We start from the raw sequence: 24,074 nt of genomic DNA on the forward strand, positions 1-24,074 counted from the left end.
AATACTAATCAACTTCTGATTCTCAGGGGCTGTTTAAGGCCCTTACAGAAAACTGAACAGCCAGATCCAAATGGAGCAATTAGGTATCTTAAAGCATACTGAGGGACATCTCACAAGGAGTACACAATTGCACTGTGTTTAAGAGTTCTGAGAGATGATTCTCATGTGCATTTTTTTTAGCTACTGCAAAAGTTGTGCCAGAACTGGAAACCAACTTCCCTGGAATCTGAAAGTTAACTGAAACTCTGGGCAAGATTCTTCCTTGGTAAGATGAAATGACAATATTCATGAAATGTTTATTTTATGCTGCCAGTCTATTGCTTTCTCCCTCCCTCCTTCTGAGTGCCTTTTCCTGCAAGCCACAGTCCAGTGATGCACTCCTCCCACACTAAATATGTTTGTATTACTGCTACTTCACATCAAACCAGACTGGCAATTATTTTTTTTCATATTTCATTTTGTCAGTTTCCATGCTTTATTTCACATGCTTTATTTCCATGCTTTATTTCACATTTCCTCAGTTTTCCATGCTTTATTTCACACATGATGGATCTCCTGTGAACCCTTTTCCAATTATTTCAGCACCTTCTATACACAGTAATGATGAAGTCATCTCCTGAAACTGCTTTCTCTATCAGCAAGCTTTCCATATTAACACATTCTCCACTTAAAATCAACTAAAAATTGTAGTTGCAATACTGAAAGTATCTGGCAGTGCTTACAATGAAGACCTTTAAAGTCTTTACAATGCGATATAAACATACAAATGTTGATGTCTTTAAAATATGTTCTGTCACAATAGAACTGTGTTTCTCATTTTTGGGGGCTTTTAATGTAAGTATCTACACAGCTGGATGAATATTTTTATGTTTTCAGCATCTGCATTTTTTAAAAGAATAACAATTCAAGTAGCATGTCAAGCTATTTAACATTTAATTTGATTACTTAGAACAAGGAGTCAGTAGACTCCTCATTCTAGAATTCCACTTGCAAATTCCACTCAGCTCACCTCCACAGTTTTGTCTTGTCCCCTAATAAACTTAACATGAGTACAGAAAAGTTTAATCATTACTTCTACATGAAATCAAGTACCACAATTTTTTGCCATTCTTACAGAAAGTGTCCACAAATCTAATCTTCACAAAGTGAGGTCTTCAAAAAACACTGCTGAGTAATACAAGATAGTAATATATACCGACCTTTACAATATGCAGCATTCATACTGTATTTAATAGAAATAATAGTACAAGTAATATAAGATTCTGAAGCACAGAATGCTTTTGTTGCATTTCTGCAGAGCTCATGCCTAGCTCCAGCACAGCATTAACCTGCTAAGTTCAGAGGCCTAAAGCACTTCTGCAACATGACAGAAATACACACGTGAGACACTCAGTTTTAACATCAAATATCCAAGAATTTCCCTGTATTAATGAATATTGGAAAGCTGTTTCATAACGTCTTTTATATTTCCATAATAAATATGATAGCTCATTTAAAAAATTGTTTATTGTTTATGCTCCCAACCAGTTTTTTTACAAAACCCCCAAATCTATTTTGCTTCTTGAACAAAACTTGCTGCATGACTATTCTCTGTTCACACGAGTATTCAGTGTTTGTTAAATGGTTTATGTCATTATTACTACATCTGCTTATATCAGTTTTTCAAGACTATTTTATTAACAGTGTAAAATTCAGCAGATTAAATACTCTTTACCATTTTAACTAGTTTAACCAGTCAGTGTGTAACCAGATACCCAGTTCCTCTGTGGGAAAGTCTCATAAAAATGCCACAGCACCATAACATCTTCTAAGTGGCAATATTTTCCCAAGCAACGTAGAAACACATGTTAGTGTAATCCTATTTTGTAACACTCCTATTTTGTCGGCTGTGGGTGTATAACACTAGCTAGGTGCAGAAATCACCTCTGCAAAATAAGTTAAAACATAAGCACAGACTAGTACAAGTAGTAAAAAAAACCCCTTCTGAAATCAAGGAAAAAAATCTCCAACTGATTTTAATGATGCTCATATTTTATCCCAGAGGTTTTGCCCTTGTGGTAATATGCAAATAACTATTGTTTTAAAATTGATTAAATTTTCCTATTTCTTAACTTTGGACAATCACATCAGCCATTTCACCACTGGCTTCAGTTTCTGGCCAATTTAGATTTCTCATTCCCTAACAAACTGTACTGTTTATTTATGCTTCAGTACATAATGCTATTTATTATATTTCAGACAGTGCGTCCCACTAATTTTTTTATAATTGTGTATTAACTCTACTTATATTGTCCTCAAGTTCTTCCAAATTGCATTTTGACATCAAAGTTGACTTTCTTCCCCTGATAGTGGCTTAATGAAAGCTGTGCAGGGAAAACAGCAGCCTTGTGCTGGGGTCTCAGAGCACCTTTGGTTCTGCTTCAGATGAGTTAAAGAAGCTGTGGCTGGGAGTCGTAAACCAGAAGAGAAGAGCAGCAGAAAAGCCAAGCTTTGGCTTTGACAGGGAACAGATGACCCTCTGGGAGCAATGAAGCATACACAATTACACTGATGTGCCAAGCTAGTGACAGGTAAAACTGAGTTTATGATAGCAGAGCATTTGGAGGATCCAAGCCTTTGCAAAGTCCAAAACTTGGCATTCTACTAAGCAGCAAGAAGCTGACACTTCAGGTCCTATTTTGCTTAAGAAAAGCAAAGTAAACATCCACTTTCACACCTGCACACTGCACTTTTCTGATGGTGAAGGTTAGCTTGTAACTAGGGAAATGGCTGCACAGAACATGCAAACAAGCTCCACTTGCCTTCTGAGCCAAGCAATAGCATTAGGCAAATATTGGGTCAGAGCCAATTGCATTGTGCACAGACAGTGAAGCCTGTTTCTTGAAAGCACTTCTGTTACAGTCTGCACAGCATGTCAGATGAATGATCTCAAAACTAGCGCCTGAAGAAAAAACTTGTCCGCAAAAAATGAAATGCTGAAGTACTTTTCACAGTCCATGCTGTAAGGTGAACTGTGAAGAGTTCAGAGCTCTTAAAACAAAATTACATATGCAGACTGCTCAGGGAATCACTCTCAATATAGACTTGAGAATTATTAAACTGAATTCAGGTTTAGAAATGTAAGCTAAGTATTTCTCAGGTCATCAGATTTTTGGATTCTAACAGTAATAACATACAGTTTTTACATACAAATGTTACACTGGAAAGCAATAAGCAAGATATAAAGAGAGAACAGTGTCTGCAGTGTTTGCTACTGACAAGCCCCCTAAGTCACTAGCAGGAAACAAAATCTACACACACTTTCCAAGTTTTATTCTAAAACAAAATGCTTGTGATGTTGTGCAGTGTTGCATAAGCTCTTCCATTCATTTACCTGAAGGAGTGAATAAGTGTGTAGGAATTGAAAAATTAATTTGTAGCTGGTTTGCCTTATGAGCTCTAAAATACACTCTTTCTTATTGAACTGTATTTCAGTGTCATCTCAGAGTCTTTCATTTGTCTTAGCTTACACATAGAAAAAAAAAATTAAATGTTCACATAAATAATGTCAGGCTTTTAAAGGGTATTAGAAATCTAGTCATGTGAATTAAGACTTTATATAATATTCTCTTATAAGAATAATGACCATTACAGATTCCTGTTTAAAGCAACAAACTAAATGAATGATTTTTCTGGACAACAAATGTCTGTCATTTAGATAGATAGTTAATTCAGGAGACCAAATTAACACATCTGAAATTGAGGTCACTTTAAAACCTAATTGAGATTGCTTGCAACACAAGGACTATTTATTTCTTGTATACCATAATCATTAATTAAGTTACACATAAGGTTAAAATATAAGCACTTAAAGAGGCACATTCCATTTGCTTATTATGAGATTCTACTAATAACAAACTTGTTACAAAACTACAAGCTTTTAATTTAAACACACCCAAACATACCAGGGTAAGGGATTGACTTTTTGGTAAGAAATTCATCAGGGAAAGTGAAGATTGAATTAATATGGAATTAGGTATAAATAAAACATACAAATTTTCTCCAATTACCTCTATTTTATCATTTGAAATGACAGAATCACGGAATGGCTGAGGTTAAAACGAACCTCTGGAAATGATCAAGTCTCCTGGGCTGGAGATTCCACAACCTCTTGAGCAAACTGCTCCTGTGTCTGACCATCCTCACAGTGACAAAAAGGTGAGGAAAGGCTGAGAGAACTGGTCTGTACAGCCTTGAGCAATGAAAGCTTAGGGGAGACCTCATCACTGTGTTCTAGCACTGAAAGGGTGCCTTGCACAGAAGATGCAAGAATCCTACTTAGAAGGATTTCCATGTTAAAAACAGGGCAATAGGTACAAGTTAATGATGGGAAGATTTTTATTGGACAAAACAGGCAGATTTTTCACAATATGAAAAATCAGTCATTGGAATACTTTTTCCAGAGATGTGGTGGATTCCCCAGTATTGGGCACTTTTGAGATTCAGGTGGGCAAGTTGCTGAGCCATCTTGTCTAGACCACACCTTTGCCATTAATGGTTGGACCAAATGATCCTTGAGGTCCCTTTGAAAGCAGCGTTCTGTGATTCTATTTATTGGCTCGTGTCCATACATCAGGAAATAACTTTAGTGTATTTTCCTTTGCAGGTGTCCAGGCATGTTTTCCATTTTGAGTTCCATGGACCAGCTGACTTTGCTATCTAGGTCCCTTAATATAGTACAAATTTCTCTTTTGAAAGAAAAATTTTGACTCTTCAAAGTTACTAACAATACTTTAATTCAGTTCAATTTTAAAATTAAAAGTCAATTTTTTCCTACAGTTAAAATATTACTTTTGGCTGTAAGGATAAAGTGGTTAAAGAGTGTGGATATAAAAATGATTGCATAAAAATGAAGCTAGGAACCAAATTCAGAGTTCACTGTTAGAACAACTTGAGTGCAATGTAATCTTCCATAAATCTTCAGAAACTGACATGAAATTGTAGGCCAGGGATCACACATCTACAAGGGCAATAACACACTGCACAAGAAAATGTAAGTACGACTGGAGATAAGTTAAAGGGATATATTTGAGAAATAATCAAAAAGACATTCAGGTAACTGGCAAATGGCATAAACATAGCATGGGCATAATCACGATACATCATTTAGTCTAGCACTTCATTACAGAAAATGAATAAATAGCAGTTGTCTCACATCTCGACTTCACTTAAAACATTGCAATTTTCCACATAAGGATTTGTTAAACTTGTGAAGATGAGTGTTAATAGAAGAATTAAAAGTTGGCAAGGAACTGCCTGAATGAACTTCCTAAATGAAAGGAAAGGAAGTGTTTAAAAGGCATAGTATCTTCTGGAAAGGAAGTTATAAGCACAGTTCTTTAGTGCTCATTTTTATAACTGCTTTAAAAAAAAAAAAAAAAAGGGACAATTGTGTAACAGCACAGGAAAAGCGAAAAGTGATCATAAAGCCAGCCCTGAATAAAGTCAAAAAGCAAAAAAAAAAAGGGTTCTTTTTAAACACCCAGGCAACAAGACTCTGGAGCAGTCTTCAGGGGAGAAGTTGGGACGAATTTTCCCACATTCTTTTGTTAATGAGTCTTCTTCAATTTAAGATACTGCATCAGTGAGAGAAAAGATGCCTGCTAGATTCCGTGAAAGTTTAAACAGCTTTTGCTTTCCTTTACTCTCCTGTACTTTTGCAAAAAGGCTGTTGGCAGACACAGAGGAACTTCCCGTCAGTTCATTGAATTGACAAATTAGTTAAGCTCTCCTTGTTCTTGATCCCATGAGCATCTACAGGTTCAAGGAACAAAGCATATTGGCAGACATTTGTGGTGGGATTAAGGTGAGGCAGCAGAAGCAATGTAGATGAACTCATGTGGAGAAAAAAAAATCATTAGCTTGCTGCCAGTGACAAAGGCAGCTAAAGAAAACTTACACGCAGAAGCCTGAGAGACAACAGGGGTCCACTTAGAAGAGACTGGGGAAAACTGTCTAAAAGTCTGTTGCTACATCAAGCATTCAGAGGCACACAAACACCACACTAAAAAACATTTCTACTTAATGAAACAACAAAAATAATCTATTAACTTCCATTCTGAAATAAGCATGAAAAGAACTCAATTTCAGTAATAAAGCACTAACCTTTTAGCTCTAAGGAAGAGCATATTACTAGACTGAACTAATAAGGAATACATACAGGAAGATGTGCTGCCTAACTCAGGACCTCTTTTATTCATCATATAAAACCTATATTACACCACTTATACTTTTCTGATTTCAGGTCTATTTTGATTTGAAATTAATGTTTTTCAGCCTTGAAGGAAGGATTGAGAACCTTCAAACTTTACATTATTACCTTTTGGCCTCTCATTGTAGTTTTTACTACCTGACTGTTCTCAGGTGCTTATGACAACAAGGAAGAAAACTTATCTCACATTTTTGGTAGGAGTGATGAATACTGAATTATTTTTAGGAATGAAACAAAAAACAGTGTTTGCTTCACACCATGACAATTTGCAATGCAGCTGGATTGTATTTACTGATAGAAGCCCTGGATGCCACAGTATGTGTACATGCTAACCTTTTAATGCAGAGAGCTGAAAACAGCCACAACTATAAAGCAGACAAAAGAGGGACTAAACTCTTCCAACTTTTTTCAAATATAAAAATAAAAACCCACAACAGTTATTGGCCAAACACTGTAGCTGGTTATTGGCTTTTTCTTCTTCTTTTTAAATAATGATGTTGTTTCCGCATCATTACCATCAACAAAATACATATGTTCATCAACAAAACCTGACACACTGTGAAAAGTGTGTAGCTGTCATTTAGGTTTACTAGACTTTATGTCCCCAATGAAAAGCACATGTCCCAAACACTTAGAAAATAAGTTATAACTCCCATATCACTCCAATCATGAGAATCAATATTCCACTAATTAAGAGTCACCAGTGATATGCCACATAAACAAACTGTCCCAAAGGAAGAGTGAAATGCTCTCAAATAGTGAAAACAAAAACCAAAGTATTTCTTCTACCTCACCAATCATTTTAAACATAAACTATACACTGCTGGAAAGCAACTAATTTTAATTCCTTGTAGAACTCATTAAATAGATAAAAATCTAACTAGTGTATATGTTTGCCTATACATACACTACAAAAAAACCCCAAAACAGGATGCTACCTCATAAATTATCTAAACTCCTCATATTCTTAATGTGATCTGGCACCTCAATAAAATTTGCTTAAGGATCAAATTAAATTGTCTTACAAAAGTCCATTTGCTAATATCATCACCACAACCATGATCTTTTCTTGTTTAATAACAAACAGACAGTGGTATCTTCCTGTTTTAAAACATAAAAATGTGGTTTATAGATGTGGATTTTTATTTATGAAGACATCCTTTCATATCAATAGGGTGGGTTTTTTTTGTTTTGGGAGTTTTTTTTGTTGGTTTTTTTGGTTTGGTTAGTTTTTTGGTGGTTTTTTGTTTTGTTTTTGTTTTTAGGGTTTTTTTGTTTATGAAGAAAAAATATATTTTGTAGCTCACAGTTTAGCCTGTATTCATTCCACCAAGAAATGTAAGATGTTCAGAATTCATGATCAATCAACTTGTTATGCCATCTCACATGTCAAGCCTCTGAAATAGTTCTAGAAATGGGTTACCTTCAGGTTTAAAAGCACCATCTGTTCTTAATGATGGCACCAACAAAATTACTGTAACAAGAAAAAAAATATCCCTAAGTGATAGTAAAATCCAAAGCCCGGAAGGCATTTTCAAGTCATGACTATGCCTACAGAGAGCACAATTCAAATGCCAGCTAGCTTTTAACAAAAGGTGATCAGGTTCAAGTTTGTTGTACTCCCTCCTTGACCCCCGCATTATGCAATGAACAATAAAATACCACTGTTGCAAGGAAAGGCAACAAAGGGGCCAAAATAATGAGAATGTGGGGATCTTTCTTTTATTACTAGGAGTTTTTAAAAATCCAAAATAAAATGCAGTTTTCAGACACTTCAGAGAAGAAATCCTTTTCCTCTCTAGTGATGCAAACTGAAGAAACTAGTCTTACTAAGGTAGTTTTCAATTCACTGGCAAACAATTTTTTCATATTATCAAATTAAAACTTCTGTAAAGCCATCAAATCAGATATTTTGCCAAGAATTCTTTGTTCCAGGAACTAATGGAAAGGAAGTCTTTATTGGTGACCTACATGAAAACTGATAGCTTGAACTTTCTGCCAATTGTTTTAGCAATCCATTATGTTCATAAATTTGCAAAAAAAGGTTATTTTTTCTTGCTTCAAGCCAAAGGTTTAGAGCTTTTCCTTTAACATTTTACGTATTAAACTTAGGCATTAAGTAGGTATTATACAGAAATACAGAATTATTTCTGCATACTCAATAATGATATTGGAAATGTCTTCAGTCACTGGTCTAGAAAAAAAAATTGAAATCTTTATCTCTGTACAATTAATAAACTACAGGTCCCTTTGATAAATATTCTTTTTGTGTTTCATTTGACATGCAAGTTTTTTATCCAATCTTCTTATCCAAGTTCAATCTTCCATTTTCACGTCTTCGCTCAATATGACCACTTAAAGTATGAAACTGTTTGCAGACATGTTAATGTATTATTTTTCAAACATATTTCAATGCAGAAGAAATTAGATCAACATCCATTTATATTTAGGATCTGTAAGAAAACATATATGTCCAGAAAGCTCAAAGGACAGCCAAAATGTGGTCCACTGATTACCAAACAAAATAATAGTATGGCTTCAGCAACTATACCATTGCACATTAGATATCCATACACAGTTATCTAAACCTAAAATGAAGTACACAAGTTCTCTATCACCTACTGTTTTTATTAAGAAGAATAAAATCTGCAACTGCAATGGCAAAATTCCCGAAAACTTTCAGTACAAGCGTCTTTCAAAGGATTGTCTACTCCTACTATCAGTTGCATTCCAGTGGAAAATTTTCAAATTTAGAGTCTTTCTGAAAAGTCAGTTTGAGAGTTTACATACTGAATGTTTTCAGGGAAGGAAAGCAAGGTAAGTTAGGAAAATAAAGTAAACATAACAGAAAAGTGCAGAGGGAAAAAAATTAACAAATTGCAAGAATTCTTCCCCTATCCCACTCAAAACCACTTTTCCCTTGTCTAGATTAATCCAATCATCTCTTGTGCACACACCTGGAAAACATCTTCTCCAGGCTTTAATAATGATTTTTCCCCTTTCTACTGCTATGCTTATCTTTCAACTCCAGCAATTGCTCCCTCTCCCTCACATTTTCTCTGCCCTTCTTGTAACAATCCCAGCCACCCCCTTTCCTCATCAAAAGGAACAGACATGACATGACAAAATTTTAAAGTAGCACCACCTGCTCAGCCTTCCAGCAACAGGGAGGCTCTGAAACTGGAGATGAAACCTGTCCAAGATAGTTCAGCTTGTCTTTGCAATTTCCTCACACTTTTATAGGCAGCTTAAACTGGGTGCTGCTCAAAAAGAAAGAATGGAGACTGAGCAAATGGCCACAAAAAATATCCTGTCCATTGTGGGGGAAACAGATTACTCATAGAAAAATTGATGCTGTATCCTTCTTCCTGGTAAATGATGACGGTGCCATGAAATTTTTCTCAAGACAGATTTAAAAATAAAGCATAGACAACAGTTGGAAAAAGTATATTGGCATAAACTAAAATGAAATTATTGTATATTTCTATGGCATTCAAATATATACAGTAAAATTAATGTGCTAATGTACCTCGTTTTGAAGTTCATCTGTACTTTTGGTAGAGGCAAGGATCTCATACAAAGTGCAGCAGAGGTCTTCTGTTGTTGGCCCTCCAGGGTTACCTCCTTGAGATTCCTTCAGGTACTTTCCAACTTCACACCATAAAAAAGAATCATCTATTTTTTCCAAAGATTTGATATTAGATTTCTCATCACAATAGTTTTGTAAGTGATTCAGCTGGTTATTCAAAAATTTGTTATAATCTAAGCTTATACTTTTCTGCACATCAGTCTCACCATTCACAGGCAGCTCTTCAGAGTGATCCAAATCATGCATGTCGAATGAAAACACTATATTTTTACCAAACAACACTCTGTTATCACCATTTTGCTCTTCAGCCAACTGTATGAGGGCTCTAAGCTGTTCTTCAGTGAAGTGTGAAGCAATCCGAGACGTGGCACTACAAGCTGCAGTAGCAGATGATGATGGAAATGGCCCAAACATCTGCTTGATCACCTTTGTCTCATCATGGCCAACACATTCTTTCCCATGAAATGTCTTAAAAAGAAAAACAGCTCCACTTTCAATCGCTTCTTGCCCATTTTCAGCTCCAACTGTTAACAAAACCAGATGTAACTTAATACACTTAATACTAAGAGTATTTCATTACCTGTAATGTAACTGTATTCAAATTCCTGTCACAAGTCTCATCAGCAGAGATATAAAAAGAAGACCACAACAAGTAAGAATTGTTGCAAGGTACTGAATTACAAAAGGCATATGATAATAAAGCATCTGTCTTCATTATCCTTCTACAAACTAAAAATTTATATTAAGAATTACCAATGCTTTCTTATCTTTCTGAGCTAGACAAAAAAACATGCTAGAGCTCTTAAACTCACAATTGTATATTTATAAGCTATTTAACGTTAACAAATTTCCACTTTGTCTCACTATTTATTCACTGCCTAATCTGAATATTCATAACAGAATAAATATACAGAACTCAGCTGGGGATTACTGAATTCTTGTAGCAATTCCCAGCAGAATTACTTCTGAGTATGTGCTATGTTAGAAAAACTGCTCAAAAATTTAAAGCAAATAAATGTATGAATTTGGACTTCTATCTACAAAATATCATGTTATGCAAATAAACAATATATTATTAGATAAAAACATGAATTTACTTCTCACACAAATATTCACAAAGGTAGTCGAGCAAAACATAAGCAAAACTCCATGTGATGAACCACTATGTCACTACTACAAAATTTTTAAAGTCACCAAGCCTAACCTAAACCAGCCAGTATAGTGGGGTTTTTGTTCATTTTAAATGAGGACAACTTACAATTTTTTTTTACTTGTGATTGATGCAACTTAGATTAGGTTTAACACCAGAAAAAGCAAGGGGTTTCTTCCCCCCAATCTAATATGAAAGAGCAAAAAAATTGTAGCATGAGCAGATGGAACAAGGCTAAGTAGCTAGAAATGGAATATACAAATAAATTGAGGTGGCTACAAATTCACTATTTAGCTTGAATCTTCCTGTGGTGCACTTTGAAAATCTGAGAACTTCAAGGAGAAGACTGGAGGTGATATTTACAAGCTAATTAGATACTGACATATGGAAGATACATGACATAAAGATACACACATATACAATAGATAGGTAAATAGGTCTCAGAGGAAAAAGGTGGTTCAGCCCCTCCCTTTTAGCATCAGCTATATAGGAAGCACAACAAAACCCCCTACATCTAAAAACTTGTAGTTTGTCTGCATGAAGCTCACTCACATATTCCTAACATACAAATACATACTATGATTTAGAGTCAATTGTCTTGGCACACAAGTAAAGATTACTAAACTGAAAGAGAAATTGAAGGATTTGAGAAAAATCTCTTAAGTTTACTATGTGGTATTTCTCCTTTATTATCAACATGTTCTGCTTGTGAAAGAATCTCTCGAGAAAATACTACTCCTCCAATCTCAACAAAATAAACCAGACAAGATGGCAAGAGATACACTACTAGAAGCTGCTTTTTTGGTATATTGTTTTGTTTGCCAGCCAACATTTTAGTCCAGTACCACTTGTGATTAAACTATACACACAGTGGATATTTAAAACAGCTTTCTCAATCAATATCTATTATCAATACAGATTTCACCTTCTCCTACTAACTCCGTGAACTGACAGTTGGTACAAATTCAATCCCCATCTTGCATGACTTTCCCTCAAGCCTTATGTGTTGCAAGTGCCGGCTGAAATCTGTGCACTGGAGGAGAGGTACCTGGGTTGGGGCGCAGAGTTGGCCCTCTCCAGAGGCCTGTCTCAGAAAGACAGCAGCCACATGCTTAAATTCCAGCCCAAAGAGGTTAAAAGTCTACCAGGAGTACTAAGCAGAGTTTAAAACATTTTGTCAGTGATTTGAGAAATAACTCAAAAATATACTTCTGACGAATGAAGAAAGCAATCGCCATTACAACCATTAATAGCTTTAAGAGGCATCTTCTGCAACTGCACAGCACAACTGACTACCACCACATGTTGGACATGAATAACTTACCTAGCCTTTTTTGAAAGCCTGTGTTTAGACTTTGGTTTCTTTCTCAATTTACTAGGTATTTCCAAATAAATGGCCAAGAAATAGAAGTGCAAGTGGGGCAAGTTAAAATTTGTATTGTAATAAAAAACTCTAGTCCATAGTACCAAAACCAGGCAAAAATATTTATTTTTATTAATTCCCTCTTTTTACTAATGCTTCTATTCAAGATATTAGAAAAACAATCAGAAAAGGAGGAAATATACGTACAAGGTTGAAAGGAAAAATCCTTAAATATGTGACAGCAAGAGCTTGAGCCATGAACTCATTTTAGAGCTGATGAAGTTAAATTTTGCTAAAAGCAAAAGCTGTATTAGGTTTAGTTTGTCAATGAAAAACTAAATTTCCAATCAAAACTAAGTTTTCACACATTCTTTGCCATAACGTATTTCAGTATTAAAAGTTTAATTCCAGATGAGTGAAATATATTTTTATTTCTCTCCTCAACACCAAACACTTAAAGGAGAAAACATTTCTTACATTTTTATCTGCCCGCACAGCAGTCCAATTTTTCATTATACCAATTACGTGGAATTAAAGCAGACAACATCAGGATTGTTCTTTTCTTAAGAGTACTGATATTCCAAAAGAAACAGTTGGTTTTGCTTAATAACTGTCAATCACAAACCATACCACACTCTGCAAAACAATGCTATCAAACAAATAAGAATATCCATACAACAATGGAATCTTAAAATAAAACAGAAGACCAAATTTTGCATATGTGTATCAGATTAAAGAGAGTTTCAAAGTTATTACAGGGCAAAACTAGCACCAAGGTTGAACCAAAATTGTACCAGTAAAATATGCAGGCAGAATACAACTTGAACCTGCTCCCACCCCCAAAAAAAACAATGTATTATTAGACTACTAGAGAACAAAGACATACCTATTTGTTTTGCAGCTTGTAAGATAGTTTTTAAATCACCATTTACAGTTTGGTATTCTTTTTTGTCCAAATTGTCATCAACAAACTTTATTATCTTCTTCCAAGTAAGATCAGACTTCAGCAACTGGGCGTGTAGTTTTGATCTTTTAGTCTGAAAATGCGAAACATTTGGGTTTTTAAATTTATTTCAAATTAATACATGAGGGTTCCTTTAAAATTAAATACCCGATAAAAACAATTCCTTCCAATTGCATTCAGTCAGTATATAGTACTGACTGCAAGCACTTCTCCTTTTACCTGATCTTTAGACTCTTTCCTGAGTGTATGAAAGAAGGATACACAAAAGCACACATACTCTCTCACAAATTTACTCTTTCTAGAGCAAAATCCTCTAAAAAAGCAAACTCTTGCAACTTGAAGAGATTTACAGTTCCCAAGATTCCAAAGTCATTTCACAGGTTCCCACAAGGCATCTACTGCTTTAATGCATTATTTCTCAGGAAGCAAAAGAAGTACCTAAATTCAGTGAACTCAATATTAGAAGGGAAATGTTTGGCTTCCCAGCTCTACCTAAGCTCAGAGCTAAAAGTAGCCTTGCCCAACTTCTTGAAAGACAAATTAACACAACCAAGCAACCTTTGCCATATGATTGTAAGGGCTAAGTATAAATCACAAAGCTACAGCAAATTTGACTTTGAGTGAGGACACTATGAAGGAATGTACAAGAAATTTTACACACTCTGCCCTTCTTGCTTGCCTACTCTTATAAAATACCAATGCAAATGAAGAAAACAAATTATTCTTACTATAGCTATGCTTTGTAAAAGAAAAAAAGCTTTACCGTTAAGTCAGCTAATTCTTCACTGTAATCCTCATGTTTAGTGACATTTGAGAAGGAGCGTAAAGCGCCTGTAAGACGAGGCAAGGCCATCTGTTACTCATTCAGTGATCCATAGGATGAGAAATCAAATCCCGGTTCAAGTACCTAGATGAGAACAAAACAAATAACATGGCTTTATTAATGTTATAAATACAAACTTGCATCATGAACTTGAAAGACCTTTTCGAGCTAGCAGCACTTGGCTGGAACTTCAATTAAGCCAGTTAAAAAAAGATCTCTTAAAATAATGATAATCAAAATTAAATAAAAGGAGGTGAAAGGCACAGAGGCAAGAAATGGTAAGATGCAGAGGTCACTCAGCAGGTGCTTCTTTTCTCTCCGCCCTAAATAAAAGTTACCAGCAATGAGGCAAAGTGGCAATTATTTCTTTAGCACCCCTAAGACTGAGTATTATAGTGAAATCTATGTAACTGAACTTTAGCTCCCAATAGCAGTAAGTGATTACAACCTACGGGAAGATTTCCTCTGAGCCAGCCCATGCTGGGAGCTTTCAGGTCATTAACAGCCTCTGGCGATGATGCAGAGAGAGGCATCCTTCTTGACAAGTGCTTAGCCATTTTTAACCAGCAAAAGAGGGAAAGAAAATTATGACAGGAAATAAAGACTGTCAAAGCCATAGCACTGAACTATTATAAGAGATAAAGAGAATAAAAAAAGGCTACCAGAAAACTGAACACGCTATGCCTTGGGATGTTTTCATCTCACAACTGGGAGTGCACACACACTTAGAGCAGGACTCTCTTCAGAACTACAGCTTATTTCCGTGCAGTTTTACTTCCTCTGTGGAACAGGCTCATATCTATGTACCAAAACACAGCTGCTCTCCATCTGAAACTGTACTTCTTCCAAGCCTTTTACTGAAATTATTCTCAAAGTTATTTAATTTCAAAAGGTGCCCACAGCTGAATTGTTTAATGAACCCTAACACACAGCTACAGTTTCTGATGGTATTAGATAAGATACAGATTTAGATTATTTTTGAAACAATTAATGATGCCATTACAAACCTAATGATCTGCATCATTCTTACTATGCCTGAAGATCAACGTCCATCAAGAATTTAAAGAACTTGTAACAGAGTTAATAGAATTACTTCCCCCCAAGTCATTTAGTACAGAACTCTCTGCTTTCATCCAATTATCCTTAACGTTCTTCCTTATTTAATGACTGCATTTGTATTTTAGCTATCAATACAGAGCAAAAGAATACAGTTTAGCTTTCCAATACAGAGCAAAAGAAATCCAGATGCAGCATTCCAGTCTCAAACAGAAAAATGTCACCGACTTGTCAGGTCTGCTTGTTTTCCCACCTTGCCTTCAGATGCTTTTTGAGAATGATTTTAGAACAACTGATATTTTGGAGACAAATGTTATAACAATGAAGCTACAAAATTTGGAAATACAAAATCTTTAGCAGTGAAGGGCAAACAGAACATGTGTTCAAGCCTAGAAGCAGACAGAGCCAAACACCACTGCAGCTCTTTTGATATATTCAGTGATTATATGATATGCAATTCATACCAGCACAGCTCCTAATGAAAATAGTCTGTAAACACTACAGCCACCATTATTAGAAAGGAAGTAATGTGTCCAGACTTTGAGGGTACATCAATCTCACACTGTTCTAATGACAGAACTGCCATTAGCTATTAGAGCTATTGGGTCCATTTTACCTATTTATTTTATACCTACATTTAAATACCTTTTTTCTGTAGCATTGTGTGCCTTTATAAAAAAATATAACATAACTCTAATATTATTTTAATTGTCTTTTCTGAAATACCATGCACAGCAATTTATGAAAGTTAGAACATACTTATAAAAAGTTTACTTTTCACACACACTTATAAATTTCAATGCATCTCCAGCAGGCTCATTTGTTAGGAAACTGAATTTTAAACAGATATTTCTTTCTCCTTTATTCAACTTCTTTATTAGCAGCTCCTGAAACAGAAAACCTGAAACACCAGAAAACAAGAAAGGGCACACTGTCCTGACCACAGGCATGGCCAAAGAGCCAAATCCAGCCCTGCAACCCTAACCTTGTACTAGTAAATGCTGCTCCACACTTGCCTGCGTGCTTTCAGAACTTGCAGGTGTCAGAGGAGGCTGGTTTGGCAGAGCAGTCGCACAAAGCTCCTGCATCCCATTTATAGTCAAATACCACACACCCCCTTCGCGTCTGGTACATGACACCCACTCTCAGCAGGGTACCAACGAAAACAAAAACAGCTAGTAAACAGAATGCAGGGGACAGGTGCAATTAATTACTCCACTGTTAATTCCGCAAAATATTAGAGCCAGCTCTGAACACTAAATCAAAAATCATGTGGCCCTCTAAGATGCGGTGTAAATTTACATTTGTTTTTAGAAAAATATGTTACCTGCCTTCACACAAAGCCTCCTTATGTAGATACTTGCCTGCATCACACTGCCTTTAGAGTGGATCAGCTACTCCTCCTCTTTCCACAGCCATCATAAGGGTAACTAATTCATTTTGGTTTGAGAGAAATGGGTCTGTTTGCTCACAGGTGGATCTGAAACATCTGAACTACTGATGATCCTGTTAAGATCTGGTAGTTTTGAAACAAGTTTTGAAACAAGTTTTGAAACACTGCCTAAAAGGCAGTGGCAATTAAATCCTCTTTACCGCGGCCCACATACAGAAGATGAACTTTTGCCATCGTTCTGCCCATTCCCCGTTAAGAAAAGTATGAGAAAGGTACCATCATAACTCATTTCCATAGACAAACGGAATGGGAATTTAACCCTCATATCAGTGTGACTTTGCATGGTAAAAAGATTTCTCTTCCCCCACCCCCAATCAAGTAAGGACATTTTGGGTGCATTCTGCTAATGATTCCGAGAACTATCTCAGATTTCCTGCCTCTTTTAAAAAACACTTAAATTCCACCAAGCCTTTTTGTAAGTCCGAAAAAGCAATATCCACCCTTCTAAAGCTTTTTGAAGATGAGAGAAAGTAACTTTTAAAGTCTATTTTGCTTCTTTTAAAAACAAGTGTGATTTTAACACTGAAACTTTTTACAGGAGAAAGTAAAACATAAAGACAGATTATACACAGAGTTCAGGTAAGCAACAATTCAACAATTCAACAAAGCTTATTGTTTGAAAGTAAACATGAATCATAATCTCAGCAAGTTTTTACTCATTAAAGTGAAACATGAAAAAAATTTCTAGCAATACCACAAAGGTAACAAAAATTACTATAGAAGTTTTCCACTTTATATTTTCACCAGCTACATAGGTTTTTGTCCAAGTCCTGGCCTTCCTATGTTTCTTATACAAGCAAATAACAGAACCATTTCTTTCTCTTCTTCGCTGAAATATTAAAGAGATTACTGTAAAAGATACCTCCTTTTGAAATTTACTGAATTCCTATGCTCTCTTAACAGATCAAGCCAGCTGCCCAGTAGGGCTAAGAGAAGGTGAATGCTCAGATCAGGCACAGCAATGCTCAAGCTGAACAGAAATCTTTCCTTCCTTACAAAGGATGGAATAACATAGCATTAACACAGCTAAAAATCACAGGTAAAATCCACAGTTACACGATCCTAAAGTACCAGCTTCTGTAGTCTACAGTATTTTACTTTTTATTTGTCCTTTAAGACTTCACAGCAGTGATTCTGTTTAAAGTATTTAAGGAATATTAAGCCATGTTCCCAGATTTTGCCTATATTACCTATAATTCTTCCATCTATTAATAAGTTTCTTGCTGTCTATGTAAACCTGCAATTTATAAAACCTAAAGAAGTTATTACTAGTAACTAATCTAATCAAAGAACATTATAAAGAAAAAGAGGCTTTAGACATTGGCAGCAAATAGCAGGTTGCTATTGACCACGAAGTATTTCAAACAGCATTTTCCCTTTCACTTGAAAAAGTGGAAACATTTTAAATGAAAAAGAAACAGAAAGGGCAAAACATATCCCACCCACAAGGCTATACAAAAGCTAAACGGACACTGAAGTAACTTTCTTTTACATTTTAAATATATAACTCAAACAGTGAGACCATTTACCAACACATACAATATTTTACTTTACACTACTGTGTAAGAAGACTAAAAATAAATCCCCAAACATTAAATTTTATTGATATGAACACATTTTAGAATGGCTACAATTAACTTCAACAGCTTCATTAACACAAAGGTAAACTCGGTATTTTATTTACAAATAAGACTCAGTATTTCAGAAAAACCCAAACAATACATTCTACTCAGTATATATAATTTTCTACATCATACACATCAAAGGAAAAACATTTCAAAGAAAACACTTTAAAGAAGAAAATGAAACCATTAGATAAAAAAGCCATTTTGGACCTCTGAGAACATTTTTATTAGATTTCATAAAATTTCTTATCCAAGCATGTTTGATGCCAACAGTACAAATACACACCTAACATCAAAGTTGTTAGCCAGGGATAAAAGTGGTTTAATAATGCCTGGGACATTAATCAGAAATAGCAGGCGAAAGCATGACACTAAAACAATAGTATTTTCAGACTTTGTATTTTGCACCTTTACAAACAGTGCTGCCCGATGTAGTACCAAATGTACGCTTTCAGACATCTCACTTTCTAAAAAAAGGCCCAGACATCACCCTGGAATTCTCTCAAGTTGTCTGGGTCAAATATTACTGATCTCCAGTCAAGACTGGGTCAATCTTTAAAAGGGTGACAGCAAGATTAAGGAATATGTACTCAGGAAGAAACAGTGGCTTCCTGACCCACAATACTCACCTCAGCAAATACCAAAATTCAGACAAGTGCTTCAGCACAGCAAGGAGGCATACAGTGCCTCTGTGTGCCATCGTTCACATAAAAGACAATTTCAGCATCTTAATTACATAAGTCACTAAACAAACAAAAAACCCTAGAAAATCAAATAATGGAATTACAAGTCATTCATTCAATACAGTATTAACCCTTTCCACATTTTTTCATAATCTTAGCCATGCACATGCGATCACCAGCTGCCTAACACTGTGCCTGCTTGCATCAGCTGGAGAACCATTTCCTGTGATTATGCCTGATACTGTCCTGGGATGAGGCCAAACATGTGGCTTGGCTCAATACTGTGTTCATTTTACATGTACTCTGAGATAGTTACTGAGGATTGCTGTTGTTAAAAAAGAAAAAAGAAATTAAATAACCCTTTCTTCAGAATAACTCATCTTCCTTTTCCTTACATTACATAAAATGTAATTCAGTTGTTAAAACAAAAAATGTCTGTAGTTCTACACCTCATGGCTTTAACTCTTAAACTCCCTGCAGCGAGAGATAAACTGTATGCCAAGCAACAGGAACTTCGAGACTTGCCTTACGCATAGAAACGTACTATCAGCAAATTTCCAACTTCAACATATGTAACATGTATGTTCATTTAAACGTTAGGCATAAACCACAAATACAAGATGGGGATGGTGCACATGTTACTTGTTTAGTTTTGCTTTAAGTTTAATAGGGGGCACTCTGTGCCTCTGTTAAACACGATGCCATCAACAGAGGGTGAAAACAACCTCCGGGGTTTCATCCTACTCTGTTCTAGAAAGGCTTGTCACTAAAGGAAGATGGAAGGTTTTACCTATTTACCTATTTACCATGGAAGGTAAATAGGGATGTAGGTGATCAAACAAAGGAAAGGGAGGAAGAAAAATAATGGTGAGAGAAAGAAAAAAGTTTACAGTTAATGACAGCTAGGTAACACACATTATCAGTGTTGCCTCAGTGAGGCATCTCACTGAGGATGGCTGAGAGGATGTGGAATGCACTTCAGCAAATGTAAGTGCTATGACAACACATGTATAATACACAACTGCATAACTGCTGGGCTGAGAGCACGCTGGAGAACTTGTTCAGATGGTAGTAAAAAAGTCTTTGTAACACGCTCCTGTAATGAACAGCAAGTGCATACAAGGATAAAGCCCCCGGTGTGAACTACTGGCCATTACAAGGTTTTTAAGCCTCACAGATACGTGTTCAAGCACTCAAAACAATTACCATATTTATAGACAACTAAACAAATGCCTCAAATACTGAATTATCCCCCAGTTCTAAATAACTGGATGCTTATTAGCCACTCAACACCATATTATCCTTCATAATTAATGGTGATTTCCTTCAAAATAGGGTTTCAATAAGCCTCAAGGTGGGTATTGGATCATTTTATATCTGGAGCATTCTCCCAAATGTTTCTGAAGAAAATACTTAACACCTCTTTTGAGAAAAACATAACCTATTTCAGCATTTACAAAGGATCTCAAATGCAATATAATAAAAGACTAAGCCAGGTACACTAATCCTCAAGACCCTGCCTGCACATTATTACTCAAATCAAAAAAGAGAGGTGGTATGAGTAGGATTGCTGTCTTACTCCTTATTAACCACTAAGTCATTCACTTTCTTTACAGCAAAGTCATTGACAATGTTGATACTACCTTCAAAGACAGGACGTCCGTTCTGAATTAACTATCTCACCAAACACTGAGATTCCTTCTTGAGGATTTCTTTAGTAATTAATTATGGCTAATAAAGTATTTGCATCTTGCAGACAATGCATGGTAGCTATGTAAGCGCAGTGCAACTTAAGTCAAGATTCACATTTAATCTTACAGAAAAATTATTCTATGAAAGCACTGAAGCAGGATTTCTCATTTAGAGAAAATAATATTTTTTTTGTGTTAAGCAATTTTATCAATACAACTAGTAATAATAATGGTAATTCTGGCAATCTGAAACAGAAAACCTGCACTACAGTACCTGAACTACAGAATTATTTTTCAGAACAGAAGTATGCAGAGTTTTAGACCAGTTAAGAATGAAGCTGTATATTCTACAGTCCTTCTAGCAACGGACAAGAAAATTAATTTGTCATGCACTAAACGTATGGAAATGGCCTTCAAAAGAAACACAGGATCTGGCCAGCTTTGGCTATCACTAAATGAAATGTTTCCCATACTATCAGCTATAAATAAAGTCATTCTATTTCCAGCAGCTTTTGAGTCAGACTTTTTACCAATGGTTGCAGTAAATAATACAGAAATATGTAGAAAATTACTCACTACATAAAATAAGAACCAGATGTCATTGTCCACACAAATGCATCCATTTAATTAAAATAATGCAAGCATATTGTGCAATTTTAAGTGTTTGCTATGTTTTGCAATATTTAAATTTATTGCATTAGGTTTTATACAATGTTTTTAATATTTTCTAGAGTATGTCCTTTATGCTTTCTCCATCATTCAGTATGTTGTTTGATACCTGTCATAATTTTGAGGTGGGAAGGAGTAAGAAAGCCGTGACAGAGTTTGCAGAAAACTCTCTAGTTAGTATCTTTCCAATAATACACAGGAACTGGAACTCGAAAGCTGTGTATTTTATCCATAATTCTTCTAAGAAGTGTTTTAATTCTGAATACACTACACTACCCCTCAGTCTTTCTAATACTCTTCCTAGAAGTCACTGTCAGCATATATAAAAACTTTTCCAAAGGTATGTCCATATAAATGAACCACTCATGGTGCAGCAGTCCTTTTATCCCTATTGGATCCTTGTCACAGCACACTAAAGGTTCTGTCCAGCTCAGTGGTTAAAAAGTTACAAGTTGGTATTTTCTACCAGAAAAGCAGACAGAGGCACATTCATAAGGCAGCTCACTGACCGAATGTAGTGAAGATGCATAGAGAGTCCCAAAAATCAACCTATCGAGACAAGCTTTTCAGTCCAAATCACACCAGCCTTTTGGGGATGCCTTCCCCTTCAGAACTTCATCCTACTGCCTGGAGGCAATACTAACTCCTCCTCCACAAAGAGAGTTGTAAAGAAACCCAAGGTTTTAACAGACACACAATAAGCTAGATAGATCACTGTCCACTTGATTTAGCTTAAATATTAATTAACATTGGTAGGATAACGGGGTGAAAAAAGTCAAAATTTCAGCCCAAAAATTTATGCCAAAAAATTAATTCAAGGTCTGCATTATAAGTATACCCCTACAGCCTGAAAACATGCCTATTTCAAGGCAGAGACTCTTCTACAAGAAAAAAAAAGTTAATTAAAAATACATTTAAGCAAGACTCAACTATTGGATAGATACATAGCCTCATAAAGTAATTTTATTAAAGGCAGGATCTCTTGTCTTCTCTTCAGAGCTCACATGCCACACAGGCACTTCAAACAGCACATCAGCTATTTGATGACTAGCAAGTAACAGCTTTCTAATTGATAATTCATCATTACTGCAGTTTAGAATTAAAATTTAAAAAAAAAGGCAGTGCTGCAATGTTACAAGTGCAAATTAGAATCAAAACTAACAAATGCTGCCAATCATTCCTGGGCTGTCTATAATGCTGGCCATATATATGCAAGACGATATTTTGAGAAGAACACCTGAACACCTGTACAATTTCCTACAGTGAGGAAATCCCAAACTGTCTTTTCAGAGTTTGCAAATGTGTCTGCTTATCACATAAGAAAATGAGGGGAACATAAACTGAGGCATAATATTATTCTTGGCAGATATAATAAAAAGGAAAATAGCCCCATTATGTCTCTAGTGATTTGAGGAGGCTAAACCAGGATTTTTCCAGCTGTACATTTTTTTGAATGGCTGTGTTTCCCAAGTCATAGTCATATTCTGCTAGAATATATGTACAATTTCTTAAAATATTTTAGAAAATTGTACTATAAGCTGATACATACATACACATTATACAAGAATGTCCCACTGAACAGTTGAAAGCCTTTGAACAATTATTACGAGTATTTAGCATGGCACATAGGCTGCCTGTTCAGACTTATAAAATCAACTTTCAAAGATACCTCAGAAACTAAAATGCTACCCTATCAAGAAAATTATATAACCAAGCATTTTATTTATATTCAGGTTTTGGAAGCAACATAGATGTGTACCATATGACGTCACGCCCAGCAATAAAAGCTCTGGGAACGGAGAAGCAAAGGGTGTGGGGAATAAAGACATACATCCATACTCATGAGGTTTGTCTTCCCAAGCAACTGCTGAACATCTGCTATTTTCTCCCTGTTCCACAGCCGAAGGGAGGGAGTGAGCAAGAGGCGAGGGGAGGCATTTGGCTACTGGCTGGGGTCAACTCACCACAAGTAATAAATTTCTTATAAGAAGTGGAAGAGATGACTTTCAGAGATCCTCTTTACTCTTCCCAAATCTTTCAAGTAGAGGACATATTAGAATAATGGGATCATTAAGGTTGGAAATACTTCCAGGATCATCAAGTCCAACCTTTGACCAAATACTACCATGCTCACTAAACCGCATCATAAGGTGCCGTATCTACTCAGTTTTTGAACACGTGCTCACCCTCAGAGCAGCAGCCAAGACTAATGTCTTCCTATTTCTTCAAGAAATTCATCAGAATCTAGTTTCCAAATAGAAACTCAGTAAGTGACAGAGTTCAGCAGTCCTCATCAGTTTCAAAGAAAGGAGCAATTGTTTAAATGGCTGTATGGTTTACAGGATATTTGAATGCAGGCAAGGAAGTTACAACCAGTACAAAGCCATGACAACTTCTCAGAAGCCAGTTTAAAACTGCAAAACTGAAATTTGCTCCACAATTCACTTGACAAATGCTTCAATCACCAACCTATCATTCCACAATCATCTGTTCTTGCTGTAAGACCCATTTATGTTTAAGATTCAGGCCTATAACATCAGATTCAGTCTATTTTTTTAGGCCAAACATCTAATGTGCCTTAGGACAAAAAAGAGTAACAGATGGCTCAGAGTGAGCTCATGCTTTAGAGCAAATGACAGTAAAGTCTAGGGAAGTATCTAATTTATACCCGTAAGTTCTGCATACAAGGAAAGGGGAGAGCCAGCAACTTTTATATCCCTAAAATATCAACTAGGTAAAACATTCTGCACTTTCCTTT

The 24,074-nt window shown here is 35.7% G+C and overlaps 1 protein-coding gene across 5 annotated transcripts in view; it reads right to left on the reverse strand.

Moving 5' to 3' along the window:
- The window catches only part of ASCC3 (activating signal cointegrator 1 complex subunit 3), a 249,137-nt gene that overhangs the window by 220,040 nt on the left and 5,023 nt on the right, over positions 1-24,074 (reverse strand). For all 5 annotated transcript variants that reach the window (XM_038133665.1, XM_038133663.1, XM_038133661.1 and 2 more), the window contains 3 exons: positions 14,080-14,223; positions 13,239-13,389; positions 9,780-10,363 (listed from right to left, as the gene is read on the reverse strand). In XM_038133665.1, coding sequence (XP_037989593.1) covers positions 9,780-10,363; positions 13,239-13,389; positions 14,080-14,169 — 825 coding nt within the window. In that variant the 5' untranslated portion in view covers positions 14,170-14,223. Of the gene's footprint in view, positions 1-9,779; positions 10,364-13,238; positions 13,390-14,079; positions 14,224-24,074 lie in introns of those variants that run through there.

Source organism: Motacilla alba, chromosome 3, assembly GCF_015832195.1.
Source record: "Motacilla alba alba isolate MOTALB_02 chromosome 3, Motacilla_alba_V1.0_pri, whole genome shotgun sequence".
Taxonomy (NCBI): Eukaryota; Metazoa; Chordata; class Aves; order Passeriformes; family Motacillidae; genus Motacilla; species Motacilla alba.